Raw genomic sequence first — 24,039 nt, forward strand, 5'->3', positions numbered from 1 at the left:
TTGATCAAAAATGTAAAAGTAAACAAAAATAAGATTAAAAAGGAAAAAGGAAAAAAGAAAGAGTCAAGAGGAAATAAAAAGAGAAAGGAACATAAAATGTTAAATATAAAATGAACACAAAAAAATGAAAACGGGTTGGCCCAGTCTGGGGCTATTTGTGCGAACGACTGACTATTTGCCGCCACGTGCGGCAAATAGGAGTTTCTCAGTTGCGTGGGCAGGGGAATAAGTGGGCTGGCTTTACTGGGCTGTAGAGCATGGCCCATGTACGGAATTCTGGATAAACCATATTTCTTTTTCTAGCACATGGATGCATAAAAATTAGTACCACCTCGGATAGTAAAAAAATCTATTCACTGATGAACGGATAAAAAATTTGACGAAACACACCTTACTTTATTAGTAGGTATAGATATAGATATAGATAGATATATAGATATAGATTGATTACATACGATATTATCCCAATTCATAACAAACAAGTTTGGGTCGATTCAATATGACCATTCTTCCAACGTCACAATCTTAATGTTGTTTTCAGACTATCGTTAACTTACGGATATTGGAAGATCCGGAAAACATGATCACTAATAATACTTGAGCTAGTTTTATTTTATTCATTTATCATTTCAAACATGCATATAAGTTTTTTACTGAATTGCATATTTCAGGATTATAACAGTTGTAGCATAAAATATAAACACTTAACTATGAATAAAAAATATAATAATATAATATTATTGCCTCTAAGCATATTTTCAACGGCCATAAGTACTAATTGTACTATTTGTGATCACTAAGTTAGGCTTACTATTTTTCTCAAATGGCAGAAAGGTTACTAACTGTACTAGTTAGTTTGTACTAATTGTACTGTTTTGGCGGAAATTCATGCTCACGTTGACAGAAGGTTACCAATTGTACTCCTTGTAGTATTAATAATCACGTGCTTAGCTCACTATTTGGCAGCGATTTCTCTGTTAAGGAATGGAATTGCTATTTTCTAAGCTAGTAGAATCGTACATTTGAAGTACAACGTTGAATGACCAGCTTCGTTCTTGTGTCCACAGACCGCGTTCCGTGGATCAATAGTGGTCTACTTTAGAAGATAGCACTAGAGATGCCCTTACAACCGGCGCTAACCGCATGAAAATATGTTTTTTTAACATCATTATAGACACAAGCGCTTATATAAACGCGCATACACTCATCTTTATAAATGCATACACGCACACCTTATCTTTATGAGCACATCCGAAAGATTAAGTTGTTATATCATCTTAAAATTTACAAAGTCATCGTAGACACCTCGTCGACGGGAACGTCTCCTCCCACTGAATGCGCATCGTCATAAAACCTGAAACAAATTCAGAAATAAATGCGAGGACCAGGATTTGAATCCTAGTGGACTGGGGATACCACAATCCCTCTAACCATCCAACCAAATATTGGTTCGCCGCATGAAAAGATGTTGAGAAATGTTTGCGTACACACGTAACCTGGGTTTGCGACGTCCTCCCAAACAAGGTTGTCAGAATAGCGATTTTGAATCGGATCGGAGCTTCGATGGTAGGATCGCAAATCATAGAATGTTCACTATCAGGATCGTAGGAACGTAGATTCTAAGAATTAAAATTGTAGAATCAGAGGGATAATCTTGGATCGTAAAGTCATAAAATCATATAGCAGAATCATGATTCTGACAACCTTGCTCCCAAAAGTGTGATCAAATAAGGCAGAGCCAATTGAAGAAATTAGCAAAAGAAACCATGCAATGCATCGGAATAAACTATACCACACTTCTCTAACTAAATGATCATGACTCATGATCTTAATAGGTCCACGTCCTTTATTTCAATACATGGTATCCATATGCGTTGCCACTTATATATCATCCTTATCACCCTCGCTGATGATGACCTTGGTGCTCACACAACCAGAATGAGTTTGAATGTTCTCAATCATAAGACATAACTCTGCGTAAGATGAGAAGTCTGCTTTTTTGTGAGGTTTTGACAAGGTGTGCATGCGTGGTTATAGCTCGTTTCTTTTGTCTCCAATCTTGATTTTGCTGAGGTGTTCATTTCTAATTTGGATCGACGCTTATGTGAAAGGGAGACGGACCATGTGCTATTGGTTAATGTTGCACCCTAAATAGCAATTTTTAAATAGTTAACATGTAACATAGCAGCATATTCAGTTTCTACACAATTTTTAATCAAATTTCACATATAACATGTTAAATTTAAAGTTAGGGTTCAAAATATATGAATTTTTTAAAGCATTTGATATATATTGTGGATTGATTAACCCAAATATCAGGGGTTCTCATGCAAAAGCAAAAAATTAACATGGGTTAATTACCAAAAACATCAGAGTGTTTTTTGCTAAAGCAAAAAAAATCTAGCTTTAAACTCAATTGCAGGTTGATTAGCGAAACATCACAAAATATCCTGTAAAATGGCATGACGGATCAAAAATATCGCCTTCTTTTATAAGTGGATATAGATTAATCCATAGGTGCCGGTGTGCACAACGTGAGTTCACCTCTCCCACGAGAAAGGGGATGACTGTGTAGAGTACTGTGTAGTCACTTTACTATAGACTTTATTGGAGAATTTTAGGTAGTATACTGACCTAATTTGTGCAATTCCAATCGCACTACAGCTGCCATTAGGGCATTCCAATGTCGACCTTCGAATTGTCCGGACCACGCGGTTCGGATGTATTTTGCCATCCAATGCGGTTATGTATTTGTCTTCTTGGCTCCGGACATTATTCTTCCGGTGGGAGGGGGGGCTTTGTGGCCATCGAGACCGTGGCCACGCAAGCGTTCGACATCCCAAACCATCGATGAGCACCGACGCGTGGATGAGCAACTTGCCGCCACACGGCTATCACGTCAAACGTGGATGTGGACGAGCAGGTAGCACTGCTCGACTCCTACCGCTCCTTCCACGACATCCTCTGTGACCTCCATTAAGCGGAGTTAGAAGTCGCCTTCAAGGAAATTGACGAGGCAGCGGACAAGGACGACGTCGCGAGCTCCCCCTCGACCGCACCCCGCCGCCACAACGATGAAGCTAATACATCCGCGGGCGCCACCGGTGGCGAGGAAGAGTAGAGCATGGGAGGATGCTGGCGGTCGGGTCCCAAGATGGCCACCACTCCTCCCGTTCCGTTGAAGCTAAGCTTGGCGGGCTCTTCATCGCCGACCGATTAACAGAAAGCAAGTTGCGGAGGCGAATAGCTTCAGTCCCTGACATTCATGGCCGATTGTACATGGGGAATGGGCACCAACGATCATTTAGACTAACTTTAGAGTACGGTTAATTTCAAAACTTCAAATATGTCGAAATATAATAAATTTGCTCCGATTTAGATGAAAAGCTTCTGGCTTTATGTAAGATTTACCCAAGTATGAATGAATTTCGTCTGGTTCTTTTAAATATGTAACAAATTTGTTCACTTTTGCTAAATTTCCTCTGAAATGTAACCAGACATTTGCGGTTATGGTTGGATAGCCGTCGGCTCCCGCATCCGTGTCGACGGACTGGCCCCTCTCGATTCATGGACGGATGTAGTGTCCATTTTGAAAGTCAACATTGGATATGTCCTCATCAAAAGTTGGATCAACCCCCTATGGGGCGACAGGCGGGTGCATTGATTTCCATGAATCCCACGCAAAAGTTAGCACCACGTTGCTCTTTCCATCGGAAGATTAAGCCATGTTTAGTTGTCCAACAATATATATCAAATGTTCTACTCAGGTCATCTCCGACGAGGACCTCAAAATGTCCTTATACATCCGGACTAAGCTGTTCGGCCATAGTTTATCATTTAAGTGGACGCCTATTTGTTCATGGACACACCCGCTTGACCGAATTTTCGTAAACCAGGCCAAATTGGGGAACTTCACGAGACTTCGGACCACCGTCACGTAGGACTTCAGCACCCCCGACCAACTCAAATCCCGCTTCCGGACTATTTATCTTTCACCCCGCCCATGCCCCCCCTTTGCCCTGCTTTCGCATCCTTCTCGTCCGACGTCGTCATTATACCTCTCCGTCGGCCTCCCAGACTTTGCCGGACGTTCACAGCCACAGCCGACGCGCCCACCCGCCCGCCCTGGACAACACCGCTGTCCACCTAGGCTTCGTCCGTAGCCAGGTACCCTTCACTCCCATACTGACGCCGTCCATAGCAGACAGTACACCCGACAGGTATTCAGACAAATGCCATCGAGTTTTTTTGTTGAACTTTTTCTTGTTCCTAAAATAAGCACTATGACGGGGTACTCAATGATGAAGGATGAGTTGTTGCGCGATGCTTGAAAGGTCGTATATGCAGACTTTGTAGTTATGAGACAAGGGGGTTCGACCTTTTTGACAAAACATGCATGATTCATTCCCGAGCAAAAGCATTTCGCGCCCTACGACTTGCATGTGATCCATGATCGCAATGTGAAGTCACTAGCCCATTGATGGTACACCATCTCCAACTCCCTCACGAAGTTCTGTGGTGCGATTACACAAATGGAGAGAAGGTGGCCACCGGTCTCGCAACCATTAAGACCGGAACTTTTTTTCTTCTTGTTGCTTCACATGTTGGTCAATTTGATTAATTCAATGTTGCAACTTGATAATCACTGCCTGTTGTCTTATATAAGACCTGTGATGGATCCTTCAATAAACAATAAGCAAGTCTAGAAAGCCAACGAGACAGCTAACTAGCCGTAGTACTCCGCGTTTAGCGATCGACGTACGTACGTCCATGGCAACCGTCCAGCAGATCCGTCACGCGCAGCGCTCGGACGGCCCGGCGGCCGTGCTTGCAATCGGCACAGCGAACCCGGCGAGCTGCATGCTCCAGAACGACTACGCCGACTACTACTTCCGCGTCACCAACAGCGAGCACCACGCCGACCTCAAGGACAAGCTCAAGAGAATCTGTAAGACCATGCATGCCCTGCACCTGCAGCGTAAACCTAACCTAGTAACCTATAAACGTATCGGCGTACGTTTCCAATTTCCAAATGCATGCATATTTGCGGTGAGCTACTATGTAAAATGTTCTCCTGTCCAGGTAAGAATTCGGGCATCGAGAGGCGCTACGTGCACCTCGACGAGGAGCTCCTCGGCGCGCACCCGGACTTCAGCGACCGCGCGCTGCCGACCCTCGACGCGCGGATAGACATGGCCTCGGCCGCGGTGCCCGAGCTCGCCGCGTCCGCCGTGGCCAGGGCCATCGCCGAGTGGGGGCGCCCGGCCGCCGACGTCACGCACCTCGTCTTCAGCACCTACTCCGGCGGGAAGGCCCCCAGCGCCGACCTCCGCCTGGCGTCGCTGCTCGGCCTCCGCCCCACCGTGTCCCGCACCATCCTCAGCCTCAACGGCTGCTCCGGTGGCGGCAGGGCGCTGCAGCTCGCCAAGGAGCTCGCCGAGAACAACCGCGGCGCGCGCGTCCTCGTGGCCTGCTCCGAGCTCACCCTCATCGGGTTCTACGGGCCCCAGGAGGGTCGCCTCGACACCATCCTGGGCAACGGCATATTCGGCGACGGCGCGGGCGCCGTCATCGTCGGCGTCGACCCCGTCGACTGCATTGAGCGCCCGCTGTTCGAGATGGCCTTCGCCACGCAGACGACGATACCGGAGACCGAGAACGAGATCACCACGCGGCTCATGAAAGGCGGCCTCGACTTCCACGTCTCCATCCGGGTGCCGAAGCTGCTGAAGAGCAACATCGAGCGCTGTCTGATCGACACGTTCAAATCTATTGGGATCAGTGCTGAGTGGAACGATCTCTTCTGGGCGATCCACCCTGGTGGCCGTGCGATTTTGGACCACGTTGAGCAACTGCTCGGGCTGGGCGTCGAGAAGCTGGCCGCGAGCCGACGGGTGCTGAGAGAGTACGGGAACATGAGTGCCGCCACGGTGATCTTCGTGCTCGATGAGCTGCGCCGGCGTAGGGCAAGGGGAGAAGAGGTGGCCGAGTGGGGTGTGATGATGGCGTTCGGTCCGGGGATCATGATCGAGACCATGGTGCTGCACGCCGCAGGCAGCCTCAAGGAAAACTAGCTATTCTTAAAGAGCAACTGAATCATATGTTTCTGGAGGTTGTGTAGTAACTTGGTGATCTTGGACTGGGCTAGGTTGCTGCAGCAGACACCAAACATGAAGGGTAGACTTATAAGAAACAGCCAACTCTACCTCAAAATAAAATAAAATAAAATAAGAAAGAGCCAACTTAACATGGCTATGTGCATCGACATTGGAGTTTCTCCCTTCATTTATCTTTATTCTATAGCGGTGGCTTTGCCTTGTCTATTAATCAAGGAGAGAATAGAGTTTTACAAGTGTCCTTTAAAACATAACATGGCGATTACTCGCTCAATATAATTTGTCTTAGTTTTTTAGGACCCGTGGTGACCCATAGTTTCACCTCGTCAAAGATGATGTTCAACAAGAGACCCGTGGCGGGGCACACTTATGCCGAAAGACGCGTAAGTTCTCTTGTCCATATTTTCCAAGAGACAAGTATGGTGAGGAAGATCATGGCTCGACTGTTTGGGTTTTGCATGCATGTTCTCTTGTCCCACCAATCCTTCAAAAAGCCCTCCAAATGCCAAGTGAATGTATCCATGTGTACAAGGCCTAGCTTCTCTCTTGTCCCACCAATCCTTGAAGGAGCCCTCCAAATGCCAAGTGGATGTATTCATGTGTACAAGGCCTAACTTCTCGATGACCAATCTCCAAAATTCAAGGGTGTAGCACACTTGAAGGATAGATGAGCTCCGGTTTCTTACTCCCTTTTACAAAGAGGATAAAGTCCACAATTTGCTCATCCACGTCTTTCAAACTAATAGGCGTTCCAAGTCTGATCTTGCAATGCCAACCAACCAAAAAAATTGTCTTTTGGAGGGGCCCAAACTATGAGATCCATGGAGGAGTGGGTCATTCCAAGGAATTGAGTCTTATAGGCGGTAGACGCTGAATAGACCCCATCATTCAAGTGCTTCCAAACCGTGTCGTCCTCGGTTTGCCCTTAATGGTGAACCAGCGCTTGTGAACATAGTATTTTTCCAGTGATTTAGCTATGAACAAAGCACTGCTTCGTGCACATGCATCCAGACATCCAATGTAATGTAAAAATTCAACTTTGGACACCTCATAGCATCAAGACTGAAATAGGAACACAATCTAGACAAAACACCTCGCTCTATGTCACTTGGCCCATCAGTATTTATCATGGTATGTTACAAAATTGCTAGTAGAAGCAAATCTGTATATTTTAAGCCAATATAGGCCAGATTGGTAGAACCGTATGTCAAATTTTTTTCAAAATACGACGCGTTCTGCATCAAATTGGCGGAATTTCGCTCAGGGCGCACCCTAACAAGGCCGGTCCATGTAGCGAGTACGGTTTCTGTAACGAGCTGGTACAATGGCGGCTCGGGCCCTATAATGTTCTTTTTCATCCGACATTTTTTAAACGTGGGATGATAACCCACAAGTATAGGGGATCGCAACCGTTTTCGAGGGTAAAGTATTCAACCCAAATTTATTGATTCGACACAAGGGGAGCCAAAGAATATTCTCAAGTATTAGCAGCTGAGTTGTCAATTCAATCACATCTGGAAACTTAATATCTGCAACAAAGTGTTTAATAGCAAAGTAATATGATAGTAGTGGTAACGGTGGTAAAAGGTAACGGTAGCCAAAGTAATATTTTTGGTGTTTTGTAGTGATGATAACAATAGCAATGGAAAAGTAAATAAGCATAGAACAATATATGGAAAGCTCATAGGCAATGGATCGGTGATGGAGAATTATGATGGATGCGGTTCATCATGTAACAGTCATAACCTAGGGGGACACAGAACTAGCTCCAGTTCATCAATGTAATATAGGCATGTATTTCGAATATAGTCATACGTGCTTATGAAAAAGAACTTGCATGACATCTTTTGTCCTGCCCTCCCGTGGCAGCGGGGTCCTATTAGAAACTAAGGGATATTAAGGCCTCCTTTTAATAGAGTATCGGAACAAAGCATTAACACATAGTGAATACATGAACTCCTCAACCTACGGTCATCACCGGTAATTATCCCGATTATTGTCACTTCGGGGTTAACGGATCATAACACATAATAGGTGACTATAGACTTGCAAGATAGGATCAAGAACTCTCATATATTGATGAAAACATAATAGGTTCAGCTCTGAAATCATGGCACTCAGGCCCTAGTGACAAGCATTAAGCATAGCAAGGTCATAGCAACATCAATCTCAGAACATAGTGGATACTAGGGATCAAACCCTAACAAAACTAACTCGATTACATGATAAATCTCATCCAACCCATCACCGTCCAGCAAGCCTGCGATGGAATTACTCACGCACGGTGGTGAGCATTATGAAATTGGTGATGGAGGATAGTTGATGATGACGATGGCGATGGATTCCCCTCTCTGGAGCCCCGAACGGACTCCAGATCAGCCCTCCCGAGAGAGTTTAGGGCTTGGCGGCGGCTCCATATCGTAAAAAACGATGAATCCTTCTCCCTGGTTTTTTCTCCCCGAAAGTGAATATACGGAGTCCAGGTTGAGGTCGGTGGAGCGTCAGGGGGCCCACGAGGCAGGGGCGCGCCCAGGGGGTAGGGCGCGCCCCCACCCTCATGGACAGGTGGAGGCCCCCCTGACATGGATCTTCCTTCCAGTATTTATTATATATTCCAAAATAATTATCCGTTGATTTTCAGGTCATTCCGAGAACTTTTATTTCTGCACAAAAATAACACCATGGCAATTCTGCTGAAAACTGCGTCAGTCCGGGTTAGTTCTATTCAAATCATGCAAGCTAGAGTCCAAAACAAGGGCAAAAGTGTTTGGAAAAGTAGATACGACGGAGACGTATCAACCCCCGCAAGCTTAAACCTTTGCTTGTCCTCAAGCAATTCAGTTGATAAACTGAAAGTGATAAAGAAAAACTTTTAAAAACTCTGTTTGCTCTTGTTGTTGTAAATATGTAAAGCCAACATTCAAGTTTTCAGTAAAGATTATGAACTAATGATACGTCTCCAACGTATCTACTTTTCCAAACACTTTTGCCCTTGTTTTGGACTCTAGCTTGCATGATTTGAATGGAACTAACCTGGACTGACGCTGTTTTCAGCAAAATTACCATGGTGTTATTTATGTGCAGGAGCAAACGTTCTCGGAATGACCTGAAACTTCATGGAGACACTTTTCAGAAAATAAGAAAAATACCTGCCAAAGATGAAGGCCAGGGGGCCACCACCTTGCCACGAGGGTGGGGGGCGCGCCCCCTACCTCATGGGCCCCCTATTGCGTCTCCGACTCCAACTCCACCTCCATATATTGAGTTTCGGGGAGAAAAAAATCAAGGAGAAGAAATCATCACGTTTTACGATACGGAGCCACCGCCAAGCCCTAAAACCTCTCGGGAGGGCTGATCTGGAGTCCGTTCGGGGCTCCGGAGAGGGGAATCCGTCGCCATCGTCATCATCAACCATCCTCCATCACCAATTTCATGATGCTCACTGTCGTGCGTGAGTAATTCCATCGTAGGCTTGCTGGACGGTGATGGGTTGGATGGGATCTATCATGTAATCGAGTTAGTTTTGTTAGGGTTTGATCCCTAGTGTCCACTATGTTCTGAGATTGATGTTGCTATGACTTTGCTATGCTTAATGCTTGTCACTAGGGCCCGAGTGCCATGATTTCAGATCTGAACCTATTATGTTTTCATCAATATATGAGTGTTCTTGATCCTATCTTGCAAGTCTATAGTCACCTATTATGTGTTATGAGCCGTTAACCCCGAAGTGACAATAATCGGGATATTTACTGGTGATGACCGTAGTTTGAGGAGTTCATGTATTCACTATGTGTTAATGCTTTGTTCCGGTTCTCTATTAAAAGGAGGCCTTAATATCCCTTAGTTTTCGTAAGGACCCCGCTGCCACGGGAGGGTAGGACAAAAGATGTCATGAAAGTTCTTTTCCATAAGCACGTATGACTATGTTCGGAATACATGCCTACATTTGGAGCTAGTTCTGTGTCACCCTAGGTTATGACTGTTACATGATGAACCGCATCCGGCATAATTCTCCATCACCGATCCATTGCCTACGAGCTTTCCATATATTGTTCTTCGCTTATTTACTTTTCTGTTGCTATTGCTATCATCACTACAAAATACCAAAAACATTACTTTTACTACCATTACCTTTTGTTACCGTTATCACCACTATCATATTACTTTGCTACTAAACACTTTGCTGCAGATATTAAGTTTCCAGGTGTGGTTGAATTGACAACTCAGCTGCTAATACTTGGGAATATTCTTTGGCTCCCCTTGTGTCGAGTCAATAAATTTGGGTTGAATACTCTACCCTTGAAAACTGTTGCGATCCCCTATACTTGTGGGTTATCAAGACTATTTTCTGGCGCCGTTGCCGGGGAGCATAGCTCTGTTCTTTGAGTCACTTGGGATATATATCTGCTTATCATTATGAAGAACTTGAGAGATCCAAAAACCAAGATCTATCCCTCAACTACGAGGGGAGGTAAGGAACTGCCATCTAGCTCTGCTCTTGATTCACCTTCTGTTATGAGTAAGTTTGCGACACCTACACCTGCTTCTGCTATTCGTTCTGTTATGTCGCATGTTATTGATGATGCCGCTTCTACTATGCATGATACTTATGATGAAACTACCTCTATGCCTGATACTACTATGCCACTTAGTGATTTTCTTGATGAACAACTTGCTAGGGCTAGAGAAATTGAAAATATTGAATCTGATGATACTAATGAAAGTGATGAAAGTGATGATGAAGAACCACTTGCCATTCCTAAGGGTTATGTTTTTGTTCAAGATGCTTCTTTAGCTATTTTAGCTTGCACAAATAGAACTGAACTTAAAAAATTACTAGCTAAATGGAGTAAGCAATCTCTAAATGATAGAATGAAACCTGACCTTGCTTTTGCTACTTCACCTATCTTTGTTACTGATAAGGATTATGAATTCTCTGTTGATCCTGATATAATTACTTTGGTTGAATCTGATCCTTTTCATGGTTATGAATCTGAAACTGTTGTGGCACATCTTACTAAACTGAATGATATAGCTACCCTGTTCACTAAAGATGAGAGAACTCGTTACTTTTATATTCTTAAAATATTTCCGTTCTCATTAAAGGGTGATGCTAAGATATGGTTTAATTCTCTCGATCCTTGTTGTGTGCGTAGTCCCCAGGATATGATTTATTACTTCTCTGCAAAATATTTCCCTGCTCATAAGAAACAAGCTGCTTTAAGGGATATATATAATTTTGTGCAAATTGAAGAAGAGAGTCTCCGCAAGCTTGGGGAGGCTTCTCCAATTACTTAATGCTTTGCCTGATCATCCTCTTAAGAAATATGAAATACTTGATATCTTTTATAATGGACTAAGTGATGCCTTCAGAGATTACCTGGATAGTTGTGCTGGTTTGGTTTTCAGGGAAAGAACACTGGATGAAGCTAAAATTCTATTGAATAATATGTTTACAAATGAAAATAATTGGACACCTCCGGAGCCTATTCCTGAGCCTATTCCTAAACCAACTGCGATGAAGAGGGGTATTCTATTTCTCAGTCCTGAAGATATGCAAGAGGCAAAGAAATCTATGAAAGAAAAGGGTATTAAATCTGAAGGTGTTAAGAATTTACCTCCTATTGAAGAAATATATGGTCTTAATTTACCGCCTGTTGAAGAAACATATAATCTTAACCCTTTACCTATTGAAGAAGCTCATGGTCTTGATAACCCGACACATGTAGTAAAGGTAAATTCTCTCTATAGATATGATAAAGTTGTAATCCCATTTACTAAAATTCCTAGCCCATGCTTAGATGAGTTTGATAAATTTATGGCTAAGCAAGAAGATTTTAATGCTTATTTTGGTAGACAACTGAAATATAATTCAAATATGCTTGGACACTTGGGTGATTATATGGATAATGTCAAAGGTGAACTTAAACTTATTAGTAAACATGCTTCTATGGTTACCACTCAAGTAGAACAAGTACTTAAAGCTCAAAATGATTTGCTCAATGAATTGAGTAGTAAAGATAATGATTATGTTGTTAGAGTGGCTAGTAGAACTGGTAGAATGACTCAGGAACCTTTGTATCCTGAAGGCCACCCTAAGAGAATTGAGCAAGATTCTCAGAGAAATAATATAGATGCACCTAGTTCTTCTAAAAAGAAGAAAAAGAAAAATGATAGGACTTTACATGCTTCTAGTGAACCTATTGTTGAAACACCTGAGAATCCAAATGATATTTCTATTTCTGATGCTGAAACACAACCTGGTAATGAAACTAAAACTAGTGGTAATGTTAATGATAATGTTCATGATGATGCTCAACCTAGTAATGATAATGACATAGAAATTGAACCTGCTGTTGATCTTGATAACCCACAACCAAAGAATCAACATTATGATAAGAAAGATTTTGTTGCTAGGAAACATGGTAAAGAAAGAGAACCATGGGTTCAAAAACCCATGCCCTTTCCTCCCAAACCATCCAAGAAAAAGGATGATGAGGATTTTGAGCGCTTCGCTGAAATGATTAGACCTGTCTTTTTGCGTATGCGATTAACTGATATGCTTAAAACAAATCCTTATGCTAAGTATATGAAAGATATTATTACAAATAAAAGAAAGATATCGGAAGCTGAAATTTCCACCATGCTTGCTAATTATACTTTTAAGGGTGGAATACTAAAGAAACTTGGAGATCCCGGTGTACCCACTATACCATGCTCTATCAAAAGAAATTATTTTAAAATTGCTTTATGTGATCTTGGAGCCGGTGTTAGTGTTATGCCTCTCCCTTTATATCGTAGACTTGATTTCAATAAGTTGACACCTAATGAAATATATTTGCAAATGGCTGATAAATCAACTGCTATACCTATCGGTATTTGTGAGGATGTGCCTGTTGTAGTTGCAGACGTTACTATTTTAACGGACTTTGTTATTCTTGATATTCCCGAGGACGATAGTATGTCTATTATTCTTGGAAGACCCTTTTTGAATACTACAGGGGATGTTATTGATTGCACTAAAGGCAATGTCACTTTTCATGTTAATGGTAATGAGCATACGGTACACTTTCTGAGGAAACAACCTCAAGTTCATAGTATCAACTCTATTGGAAAAATTCCATCGATTATATTTGGAGGTTTTGAATTTCCTCTTCCTACTGTCAAGAAGAAATACGATATTCTTATTATTGGGGATGTGCATATCCCCGTTGAGGTAACATAGTGTTATTCGAAATTCTCCGGTTCCATGTTATTCGGAATGAGTTCGTTAACAAGACTTGATCAACCTTGTTAGTGGATTCCTTTTGATGATCATGAGATGGATGAGACTAGAAGGCACAACCTTCTGTACCCCAATTTTACTTTCTGTTATTTATATTAAATAAAATAAAACAATTATTTTTCTGTTTGTTATCTGATTATCCATGCAATATAAAAATACCTGAAAAATAAAAGTTCTCCAAATGCCCTGAAAATTAAATATGATTTTTTCTAGAATATTTGAGGATTTATGGAACCGAGAACACACCAGGGGGGCCAACCACCTGCCCACGATGGTGGAGGGCGCGCCCCTGCCTCGTGGGCCCACGGTGGCCCTCCTCCACTTATTCCTGCACCCACGCACTTCATCTTCCTCCCCCAAACATGAATATCCAGCTCAAGCACGAGTTCTAGCTCATTTTGCTGCCATTTTCGATCTCCTTGCTCAAAGCACCTCTCACAAAACTGCTTGGAGAGATTGTTCCTTGGTATGTGACTCCTCCATTGGTCCAATTAGTTCTTGTTCTAGTGCTTTATTCATTGCAAATTTTTGCTTCTTAGGTGACCCTGTTCTTGTGCTTGCATGTCAAATTTATATGGTCAAAAGTAGTTTTGATGCATGATATAGGCCCTAGGCACTTGTAGGAGTAGTTGCTATCAATATTATTGAGTTTGGTTTACTTTTATTTTGAAGTTGCTAAAAATTTCAGAATTTTTCAGAAAATGATGAGGAGACTCTTGAGGGGCTCATCGAGCCAAAGCTTGAAGGAAAAGGCACCAAAGCCTAAGTATAATCTGCCTCGCACCGCGGAGGTTCGGGCGTGTGAATGGCCTTCCGAGGATTTCTTGAGAGCAGCCGGGATTTATGAAGATTTTCATGAATTGGCTCAGACTGCAGGCCTTACCGCTTTCCTCCACGACCAATGCAATCAGTATCTCTTGCTCACAAATACCTCTGTGCAAAACTTTCATTTCCATTCTAGGAACTCACCAACTACGGTGGAGTTTCATTTATATGATGAGCATATATAAGGAGATGTCACTTTATGATTTTTGTCGGATCTGTTTAGTCCCTTTTGGGGGCAAGAAAGAAGAACCACATCATGATGATGTGGAGGGATTTATTGACACTATCACTGTAGCGGAAACAAGGAAGGTTTCCGATGCATGAATCACTAGCATACATTTTCCTGTTTTACGCTACTTTACATTATTTGCTAGTCATTGCTTAATTGGTCGAGGAAACTGTGGAAACCTGAGTATCCCTGATATTATTATTTTGCACCACGGTTTATACGGTGATAACTCTTTTAGTATGGGCAGCATTATTGCCAAACGGTTAAGTCTGAACCGTACCAAGGGCCCCATCTTTGGAGGCATCTATGCTACACGCCTAGCTGCACATTTTAACATACCTATTAGGCATTATGAGAAGGAAGAAAAGGTGCTGCCCCATGTTTATTTAGACTATAAAAGTATGGTGGCACATGATTTCTTTGTTAAGAATAGGGAAGGAGAGATTAAATATCAATTGTTCTTTAATAAACATCATCCTGAGACTATTACCTTGCTTGCTCCTTCTTTGTTTGATTTGACTGTAGGCATGTACCTTGTTCCGTTGACGGCTATCCACGCCTACCGGAACCCTGCACCAGCCGAGGAGCCAGAGCCGAAACCACAATTTGATCCTTCACGACAGTCTAATTATCAGTGGGATCCGGAGATGATTGTCAGCCAATGGCAATTGGAGCCTTCCTTGTCTGCATCACAGTACGACCCCAACTATTATTATGGATATCAACCAGGCCAGGCGTGGCCTTAGACCAACTTAGGCCAAAAGCCTAAGCTTAGGGGAGTACGTATTTCTCACTGACATTACATTTATGTTCACACACTCATTGCTAGATGTCGGTGCTCATACTTTTTCATTGTATCATCCATGCTAGTTTACTTTCCTTTTTATGATTTCTTCTTGTGTGTTTAATAAACCTTAAGAAAACCAAAAAAAATTAGTTATAACTTTTAATTAGTTTACTTTCCATGCTTGTAGTAGTAATTAAAAAGAAAACCCAAAAATATTTCCTGTTCTTCTTTTGCCTGTTGGGAGCTTTCCTGTGTAAATAGTTTTATTTCTTTTCTTTTCTTTGGGGGTGGATAGGAGAAGACCATTATTAACTTGTTGAAGTGGCTCTTATATGCATTATTGTTGATCTGACAAAAGATCCCATATTACCTTGTCTTCTCTCTTGAATTGAATGCTCGCAGATTCCAGCTTAGTCCATTGCACGTACTATTATTATTATCCACACTATTCGGTCCTGCAAGTGAAAGGCAATAATGATGATTATATGATGAACTTATTGAGATGAGAAAAGCTGGTATGAACTCGACCTCTCTTGTTTTTGTAAATATGATTAGTTCATCGTTCCTGATTCAGCCTATTATGAATAAACATGTTTGCAAGGACAATTAGAGATTATAGTTGCTTATGCCATGCTTAATTATCTAGGAGCTTATAATGGTTTACCTTGCGTGCCAACATGCTATTAAAATGGTTGTGATGTGGTATGATAGGGTGGTATTCTCTTTTGAATGATTCGAGTGGCTTGACTTGGCACATGTTCACGCATGTAGTTGAAACAAAATCAACATAGCCTCTACGATATTTATGTTCATGGTGCATTATATCCTACTCATGCTTGCATTCGATGTTGATTAATTTTAATGCATGTTCATGACTGTTGTCACTCTCTAGCTGGTCGCTTTCCAGTCTTTTGCTAGCCTTCACCTGTACTAAGCGGGAATACTGCTTGTGCATCCAAACTCCTTAAACCCCAAAGTTATTCCACATGAGTCCACTATACCTACCTATATACGGTATCTACCTGCTGTTCCAAGTAAATTTGTATGTGCCAAACTCTAAACCTTCAAATAAATATCCTGTTTTGTATGCTCAAATAGCTCATGTATCAACTAGGGCTGTCTGTATCTTCCATGTTAGGCGGGTTATTCTCAAGAGGAGTGGACTCCGCTCCTCACTCACGAGATAAATGGCTGGTCACCGGGATGCCCAGTCCCATGCTTTATGCAAACTAAATCAAAATAATTTCAAACAAAACTCCCCCTGGGACTCTTGTTAGTTGGGGGCACTCGTTGTTTCGAGCAAGCCATGGATTGATGCTTGTTGGTGGAAGGGGGAGTATAAACTTTACCATTCTGTTTGGGAACCGCCTATAATGTGTGTAGCATAGAAGATATCGCCATCTCTTGGTTGTTATGTTGACAATGACAGTATACCGCTCAAAATATTATTCACCTCTGTTTCAAAACCGAGCTCTGGCACCTCTACAAATCCCTGCTTCCCTCTATGAAGGGCCTATCTAGTTAATTTTATGCTGAGTCATCATCCTCTTATTAGAAAGCACCAGTTGGAGAGCACCACTGTCATTTGCATTCATTATTGTTAGTTTACATTGAGTATGACTTGACTGGATCTCTTTTACCATGAATTACAATGTCTAGTCAGTCCTTGGTCTTTAAAAGTGCTCTGCATTTATGTTTTGCGGTCTCAGAAAGGGCTAGCGAGATACCATCCTGTTATATCATATTATGATTGTTTTGAGAAAGTGTTGTCATCCGAGTTTTATTATTATGGCTCGCTAGTTGATTATGCTATTGATATGAGTAAACTTGAGACCTATGCGTTATTGCAAATGTGGTTAGTTATAATCTTTGCTGAAAACATGAATGATGGCTTTACATATTTACAACAACAAGAGCAAACAGAGTTTGTAAAAGTTTTTCTTTATCACTTTCAGTTTGTCAACTGAATTGCTTGAGGACAATCAAAGGTTTAAGCTTGGGGGAGTTGATACGTCTCCAACGTATCTACTTTTCCAAACACTTTTGCAGTTGTTTTGGACTCTAACTTGCATGATTTGAATGGAACTAACCTGGACTGACGTTGTTTTCAACAGAATTACAATGGTGTTATTTATGTGCAGGAGCAAACGTTCTCGGAATGACCTGAAACTTCACGGAGACACTTTTCAGAAAATAAGAAAAATACCTGCCAAAGATGAAGGCCAGGGGGGCCACCACCTTGCCACGAGGGTGGGGGCGCGCCCCCTACCTCGTGGGCCCCCTGTTGCGTCTCCAACTCCAACTCCACCTCCATATATTGAGTTTCAGGGAGAAAAAAATCAAGGAGAAAAAATCATCGCGTTTTACGATATGGAGCCGCCGCCAAGCCCTAAAACCTCTCGGGAGGGTTGATCTGGAGTCCGTTCGGGGCTCCGGAGAGGGGAATCCGTCGCCCTCGTCATCATCAACCATCCTCCATCACCAATTTCATGATGCTCACCACCGCGCGTGAGTAATTCCATCGTAGGCTTGCTGGACGGTGATGGGTTGGATGGGATCTATCATGTAATCGAGTTAGTTTTGTTAGGGTTTGATCCCTAGTGTCCACTATGTTCTGAGATTGATGTTGCTATGACTTTTCTATGCTTAATGCTTGTCACTAGGGCCCGAGTGCCATGATTTCAGATCTGAACCTATTATGTTTTCATCAATATATGAATGTTCTTGATCCTATCTGGCAAGTCTATAGTCACCTATTATGTGTTATGAGCCGTTAACCCCAAAGTGACAATAATTGGGATACTTACCGGTGATGACCGTAGTTTGAGGGGTTCATGTATTCACTATGTGTTAATGCTTTGTTCCGGTTCTCTATTAAAAGGAGGCCTTAATATCCCTTAGTTTCCATAAGGACCCCGCTGCCACGGGAGGGTAGGACAAAAGATGTCATGCAAGTTTTTTTCCATAAGCACGTATGACTATGTTCGGAATACATGCCTACATTTGGAGCTAGTTCTATGTCACCCTAGGTTATGACTGTTACATGATGAACCGCATCCGGCATAATTCTCCATCACCGATCCATTGCCTACGAGCTTTCCATATATCGTTCTTCACTTATTTATTTTTCCGTTGCTATTGCTATCATCACTACAAAATACCAAAAACATTACTTTTACTACCATTACCTTTTGTTACCGTTATCACCACTATCATATTACTTTGCTACTAAACACTTTGCTGTAGATATTAAGTTTCCAGGTGTGGTTGAATTGACAACTCAGCTGCTAATACTTGAGAATATTCTATGGCTCCCCTTGTGTCGAATCAATAAATTTGGGTTGAATACTCTACCCTCGAAAACTGTTGCGATCCCCTATACTTGTGGGTTATCAACTAACCATATTCACAATAACATTTAGGTCTCATGTTTACTCATATCAATGGCATAATCAACTAGCGAGCAATAATAATAAATCTTGGATGACAACACTTTCTCAAAACAATCATGATATGATATAACAAGATGGTATCTCGCTAGCCCTTTCTGAGACCGCAAAACATAAATGCAGAGCACCTTTAAAGATCAAGGACCGACTAGACATTGTAATTCATGGTAAAAGAGATCCAGTCAAGTCATACTCAATGTAAACTAACAGTAATGGATGCAAATGACAGCGGTGCTCTCCAACTGGTGCTTTTTAATAAGAGGATGATGACTCAACATAAAAGTAAATGGATAGGCCCTTCACAGAGGGAAGCAGGGATTTGTAGAGGTGCCAGAGCTCGGTTTTGAAATAGATATGAATAATATTTTGAGTGGTATACTTTCATTGTCAACATAACAACCAAGAGATGGCGATGTCTTCCATGGTACACACATTATAGGCAATTCCCAAACAGAATGGTAAAGTTTATACTCCCCCTCCACCAACAAGCATCAATCCATGGCTTGCTCGAAACAAAGAGTGCCTCCAACTAACAAGAGTCCTAGGGGAGTTTTGTTTGCAATTATTTTGATTTGCTTTGCATAAAGCATGGGACTGGGCATCCCGGTGAGCAACCATTTTCTCGTGAGTGAGGAGCGGAGTCCACTCCTCTTGAGAATAACCCGCCTAACATGGAAGATACAGATAGCCCTAGTTGATACATGAGCTATTCAAGCATACAAAACAGAATGTTTATTTGAAGGTTTAGAGTTTGGCACATACAAATTTACTTGGAATGGCAGGTAGATACCGTATATAGGTAGGTATGGTGGACTCATATGGAACAACTTTGGGGTTTATGGAATTCGACACACAAGCAGTATTCCCGTTTAGTACAAGTGAAGGCTAGCAAAAGACTGGGAAGCGACCAGCTAGAGAGCGACAACAGTCATGAACATGCATTAAAATTAATCAACACCGAATGCAAGCATGAGTAGGATATAATGCACCATGAACATAAATATCGTAGAGGCTATGTTGATTTTTTTCAACTACATGCGTGAACATGTGCCAAGTCAAGCCACTCGAATCATTCAAAAGAGAATGCCACCCTATCATACCACATCACAACCATTTTAATAGCATGTTAGCACGCAAGGTAAAGCATTATAAGCTCCTAGCTAATTAAGCATGGCATAAGCAACTATAATCTCTAATTGTCATTGCAAACATGTTTATTCATAATAGGTTGAATCAGGAACGATGAACTAATCATATTTACAAAAACAAGAGAGGTCGAGTTCATACCAGCTTTTCTCATCTCAATAAGTTCATCATATAATCATCATTATTGCCTTTCACTTGCAGGACCGAATAGTGTGGATAATAATAATAGTGCACGTGCAATGGACTAAGCTGGAATCTGCAAGCATTCAATTCAAGAGAGAAGACAAGGTAATATGGGCTCTTTGTCAGATCAACAATAATGCATATAATAGCCACTTTAACATTTTCATTATGGTCTTCTTCTCTCGACCCCAAAGGAAAGAAAAGAAATAAAACTATTTACACGGGAAATCTCCCAACAAGCAAAAGAAGAACGAGAAATCTTTTTGGGTTTTCTTTTTAATTACTACTACAAGCATGGAAAGTAAACTAATTAAAAGCTACAACTATTTTTTTTATTTTTCTTAAGGTTTATCAATCACACAAGAAGAAAGCATAAAAAGGAAAATAAACTAGCATGGATGATACAATGAAAAAGTATGAGCACCGACAACTAGCAATGTGTGTGTGAACATGAATGTAATGTCGGTGAGAAATACGTACTCCCCCAAGCTTAGGCTTTTGGCCTAAGTTGGTCTATGGCCACGGCTGGCATGGCGGATATCCAAAGTTGTAGCTGGGGTCATACTGAGATGCAACAGCTATTGCCTCATGAGCTGCCGCTTGGAGACGAGCCGTCTCCGTCCTCCTCTTATACTCGTCCGCCTCCTCCCTAGTTATAACATATCTCCCTTTTGCCTGAAAGTCAAAAGAAAGCAGGAGCAGGGAGAGCGACATGATAGGTGCGTCGTCTATCAAAGATTAGTCGGTATTGGAGGGACTGATAGTTCCTCTCAACAAACTGATGACGAACCATGGCCTCATAATCTAAATAAACAGGAGGCAACTCAATATCATACCCACATATGGGTATATCAAGAAAATTAGCTAGACGGGTTGCATAAATTCCACCGAAGAAATCTCCACTAAATCTATTATTATGCAACCTACGTGCAACAATGGCTCCCAAATTATAATGTCTATCTCCTAATACAGCACTCCTGAGAACACTGAGGTCAGGGACACACATGTGACGTGCTTTATCCTTACCATTTATGCACCTACCTATGAAGAGAGCAAAATAATGTATAGCAGGAAAATGGATGCTCCCTATGGTAGCTTGTGTTATGTCTCTAGATACACCCACAGTTATACTAGCAAGAAAATCTCTAAATTCAGATTTGCGAGGTTCCTTAGGACTACCCCATTGTGGAAGTTTGCAAGCAGTGTTAAAATCCTCTAAGTCCATAGTATAAAAATTTTCATAGAGATAAAACATGACAGTTTGAGAATTGCGTGATGATGAAAATTCAAACCTCCTCACAAAGGAATTAGTGAGATAGTGGTACTGGCGGCATTTATCTGCCTTGAAGCTCTCAATATCAGCATTACACACATATGTGTTAAATTCTTCCTTGATTCCCGCTCGATTCATAAAGTCCTCTGAAGGCCATTCACAAGCCCGCACTTGAGCTTCCCTCGGTGGTTCTTCGTCGGCATCGCACATTGCGAGCCTGGGTCCTTGCTTCCTTGAAGGACCACCTTGGTACATTTTCCTAAACATATTTCATCCTCTGAAATTTTAGTAACTTCAAAATAAAAGTGAACCAAACTCAACAATATTGATATCAACTACTCCTACAAGTGCCTAGAGTCAATATCATGCATCAAAACTACTTTTGACCACATAAATTTGACATGCAAGCTCAAGAACAGGGTCACCTAAGCAGCAAAAATATGCAATGAATAAAGCACTAGAACAAAAACTAATTGGACCATTGGAGGAGTCACATACCAAGGAACAATCCCCCAAAGCAGTTTTTTGAGAGGTGCTTTGAGCAAGGAGATCGAAAATGGCAGCAAAATGAGCTTGGACTCGGGTTTGAGCTGGTTAGTGATGTTTGTGGGAGGAAGAAGGAGTGTGTGGTAGCTATAATAAGTGGAGGGGAGCCACCCTGGGCCCACGAGGCAGGGGGCGTGTCCTCCACCCTCGTGGCCAGGTGCTTGCTCCCCCTGCTATGTTCTCAGTGCCAGATATTCTCAAATATTCTAGAAAAAATCATATTTAATTTTTAGGGCATTTGGAGAACTTTTATTCTCGGGGTATTTTTTATTACATGGATAATTCTAAAAACAGACAGAAATTACTATTTTTGCTTTATTTAATATAAATAACAGAAAGTAAAAAGAGGGTACAGAGAGTTGTGTTTTCTAAATTCATCCATCTCATGCTCATCAAAAGGAATCCACTAACAAGGTTGATCATGTCTTGTTAACAAACTTATTCTGAATAACATGGAACCGGACAATTTTCGAATAACACTAGGTTACCTCAACGGGGATATGCACATCCCCAACAATAAGAATATCATATGGAAATTCAAAACCTCCAAAAATAATCGATGGAATTTTTCCAATAGAGTTTATACTATGAACTTGAGGTTGTTTCCTCGGAAAGTGTACCGTATGCTCATTGCCATTAACATGAAAAGTGACATTGCCTTTGGTGCAATCAATAACAGCCCATGCAGTATTCAAAAAGGGTCTTCCAAGAATAATAGACATACTATCGTCCTCGGGAATATCAAGAATAACAAAGTCCGTTAAAATAGTGACGTTTGCAACCACAACAGGCACATCCTCACAAATACCGATAGGTATAGCGGTTGATTTATCAGCCATTTGCAAAGATATTTCAGTAGGTGTCAACTTATTCAAATCAAGTCAACGATATAAAGAGAGAGGCTTAACACTAACACCGGCTCCAAGATCACATAAAGCAGTTTTAACATAGTTTCTTTTAATGGAGCATGGTATAGTTGGTACTCTGGGATCTCCTAGTTTCTTAGGTATTCCACCTTTAAAAGTATAATTAGCAAGCATGTTGGAAATTTCAGCTTTCGGTGTCTTTCTTTTATTAGTAACAATTTCTTTCATATACTTAGCATAAGGATTCATTTTGAGCATATCAGTCAAACGCATACACAAGAAGATATGTCTAATCATTTCAGCAAAGCGCTCAAAATCCTCATCATCCTTTTTCTTGGATGGTTTAGGAGGAAAAGGCATGGGTTTCTAAACCCATGGTTCTCTTTCCTTACCGTGCTTCCTAGCAACAAAGTCTCTCTTATCATAACGTTGATTCTTTGATTGTGGGTTATCAAGATCAACAACAGGTTCAATCTCTACATCATTATCATTGCTAGGTTGAGCCTCAACATGAACATCATCATTAACATTATTACTAGGTTCATGTTCATTACCAGATTGTGTTTCAGCATCAAAAATAGAAATATAATTAGGATTCTCAGGCGTGTCAATAACAGGTTCACTAGAAGCATGCAAAGTCCTATCATTTTTCTTTTTCTTCCTCTTAGAAGGACTAGGTGCATCAATATTATTTCTCTGAGAATCTTACTCAATTATCTTAGGATGGCCCTCAGGATACAAAGGTTCCTGGGTCATTTTACCACCTCTAGTCACAACTCTAACAACATTATCGTTTTTCTAACTATTTAATTCATTGAGCAAATCATTCTGAGCTTTAAGTACTTGTTCTACTTGAGTGGTAACCATAGAAGCATGTTTACTAATAAGTTTAAGCTCACCTTTAATATTAGCCATATAATCACCCAAGTGTTCAAGCATATCAGCATTGCATTTTAATTCTCTACCAAAATAAGCATTGAAGTTTTCTTGTTTAACCATAAAGTCATCAAACTCATCCAAGCATGGGCTAGCAAACTTAGTAAATGGGATTTCAGCTTTATCATATCTATAGAGAGAATTTACCTTTACTATCCGTGTCGAGTTATCAAGACCATGTGTTTCTTCAACAGGCGGTAAATTAAGACCATGTATTTCTTCAATAGGAGGTAAATTCTTAACATCTTCAGCTTTAATACCTTTTTCCTTAATAGATTTCTTTGTCTCTTGCATATCTTCAGGACTGAGAAATAGAATACCCCTCTTCTTTGGAGTTGGATTAGGAGTTGGTTCAAGAATTGGATTAGGAAGTGTCCAATTATTTTCATTAGTCAACA

General features: G+C 41.4%; 1 protein-coding gene across 1 annotated transcript; it reads left to right on the forward strand.

The window, feature by feature from the left end:
* Positions 1-4,714: 4,714 nt before the first annotated feature.
* On the forward strand, positions 4,715-6,261 carry LOC119297970 (bisdemethoxycurcumin synthase-like). The gene is made up of 2 exons (XM_037575538.1): positions 4,715-4,948; positions 5,083-6,261. Exons 1-2 carry the CDS (start codon positions 4,771-4,773, stop codon positions 6,072-6,074), a joined length of 1,170 nt encoding a protein of 389 aa, XP_037431435.1. The 5' UTR covers positions 4,715-4,770; the 3' UTR covers positions 6,075-6,261.
* Positions 6,262-24,039: the final 17,778 nt, after the last annotated feature.

The sequence above is a fragment of the Triticum dicoccoides genome, chromosome 5A (assembly GCF_002162155.2).
Source record: "Triticum dicoccoides isolate Atlit2015 ecotype Zavitan chromosome 5A, WEW_v2.0, whole genome shotgun sequence".
NCBI classification, from domain to species: Eukaryota; Viridiplantae; Streptophyta; class Magnoliopsida; order Poales; family Poaceae; genus Triticum; species Triticum dicoccoides.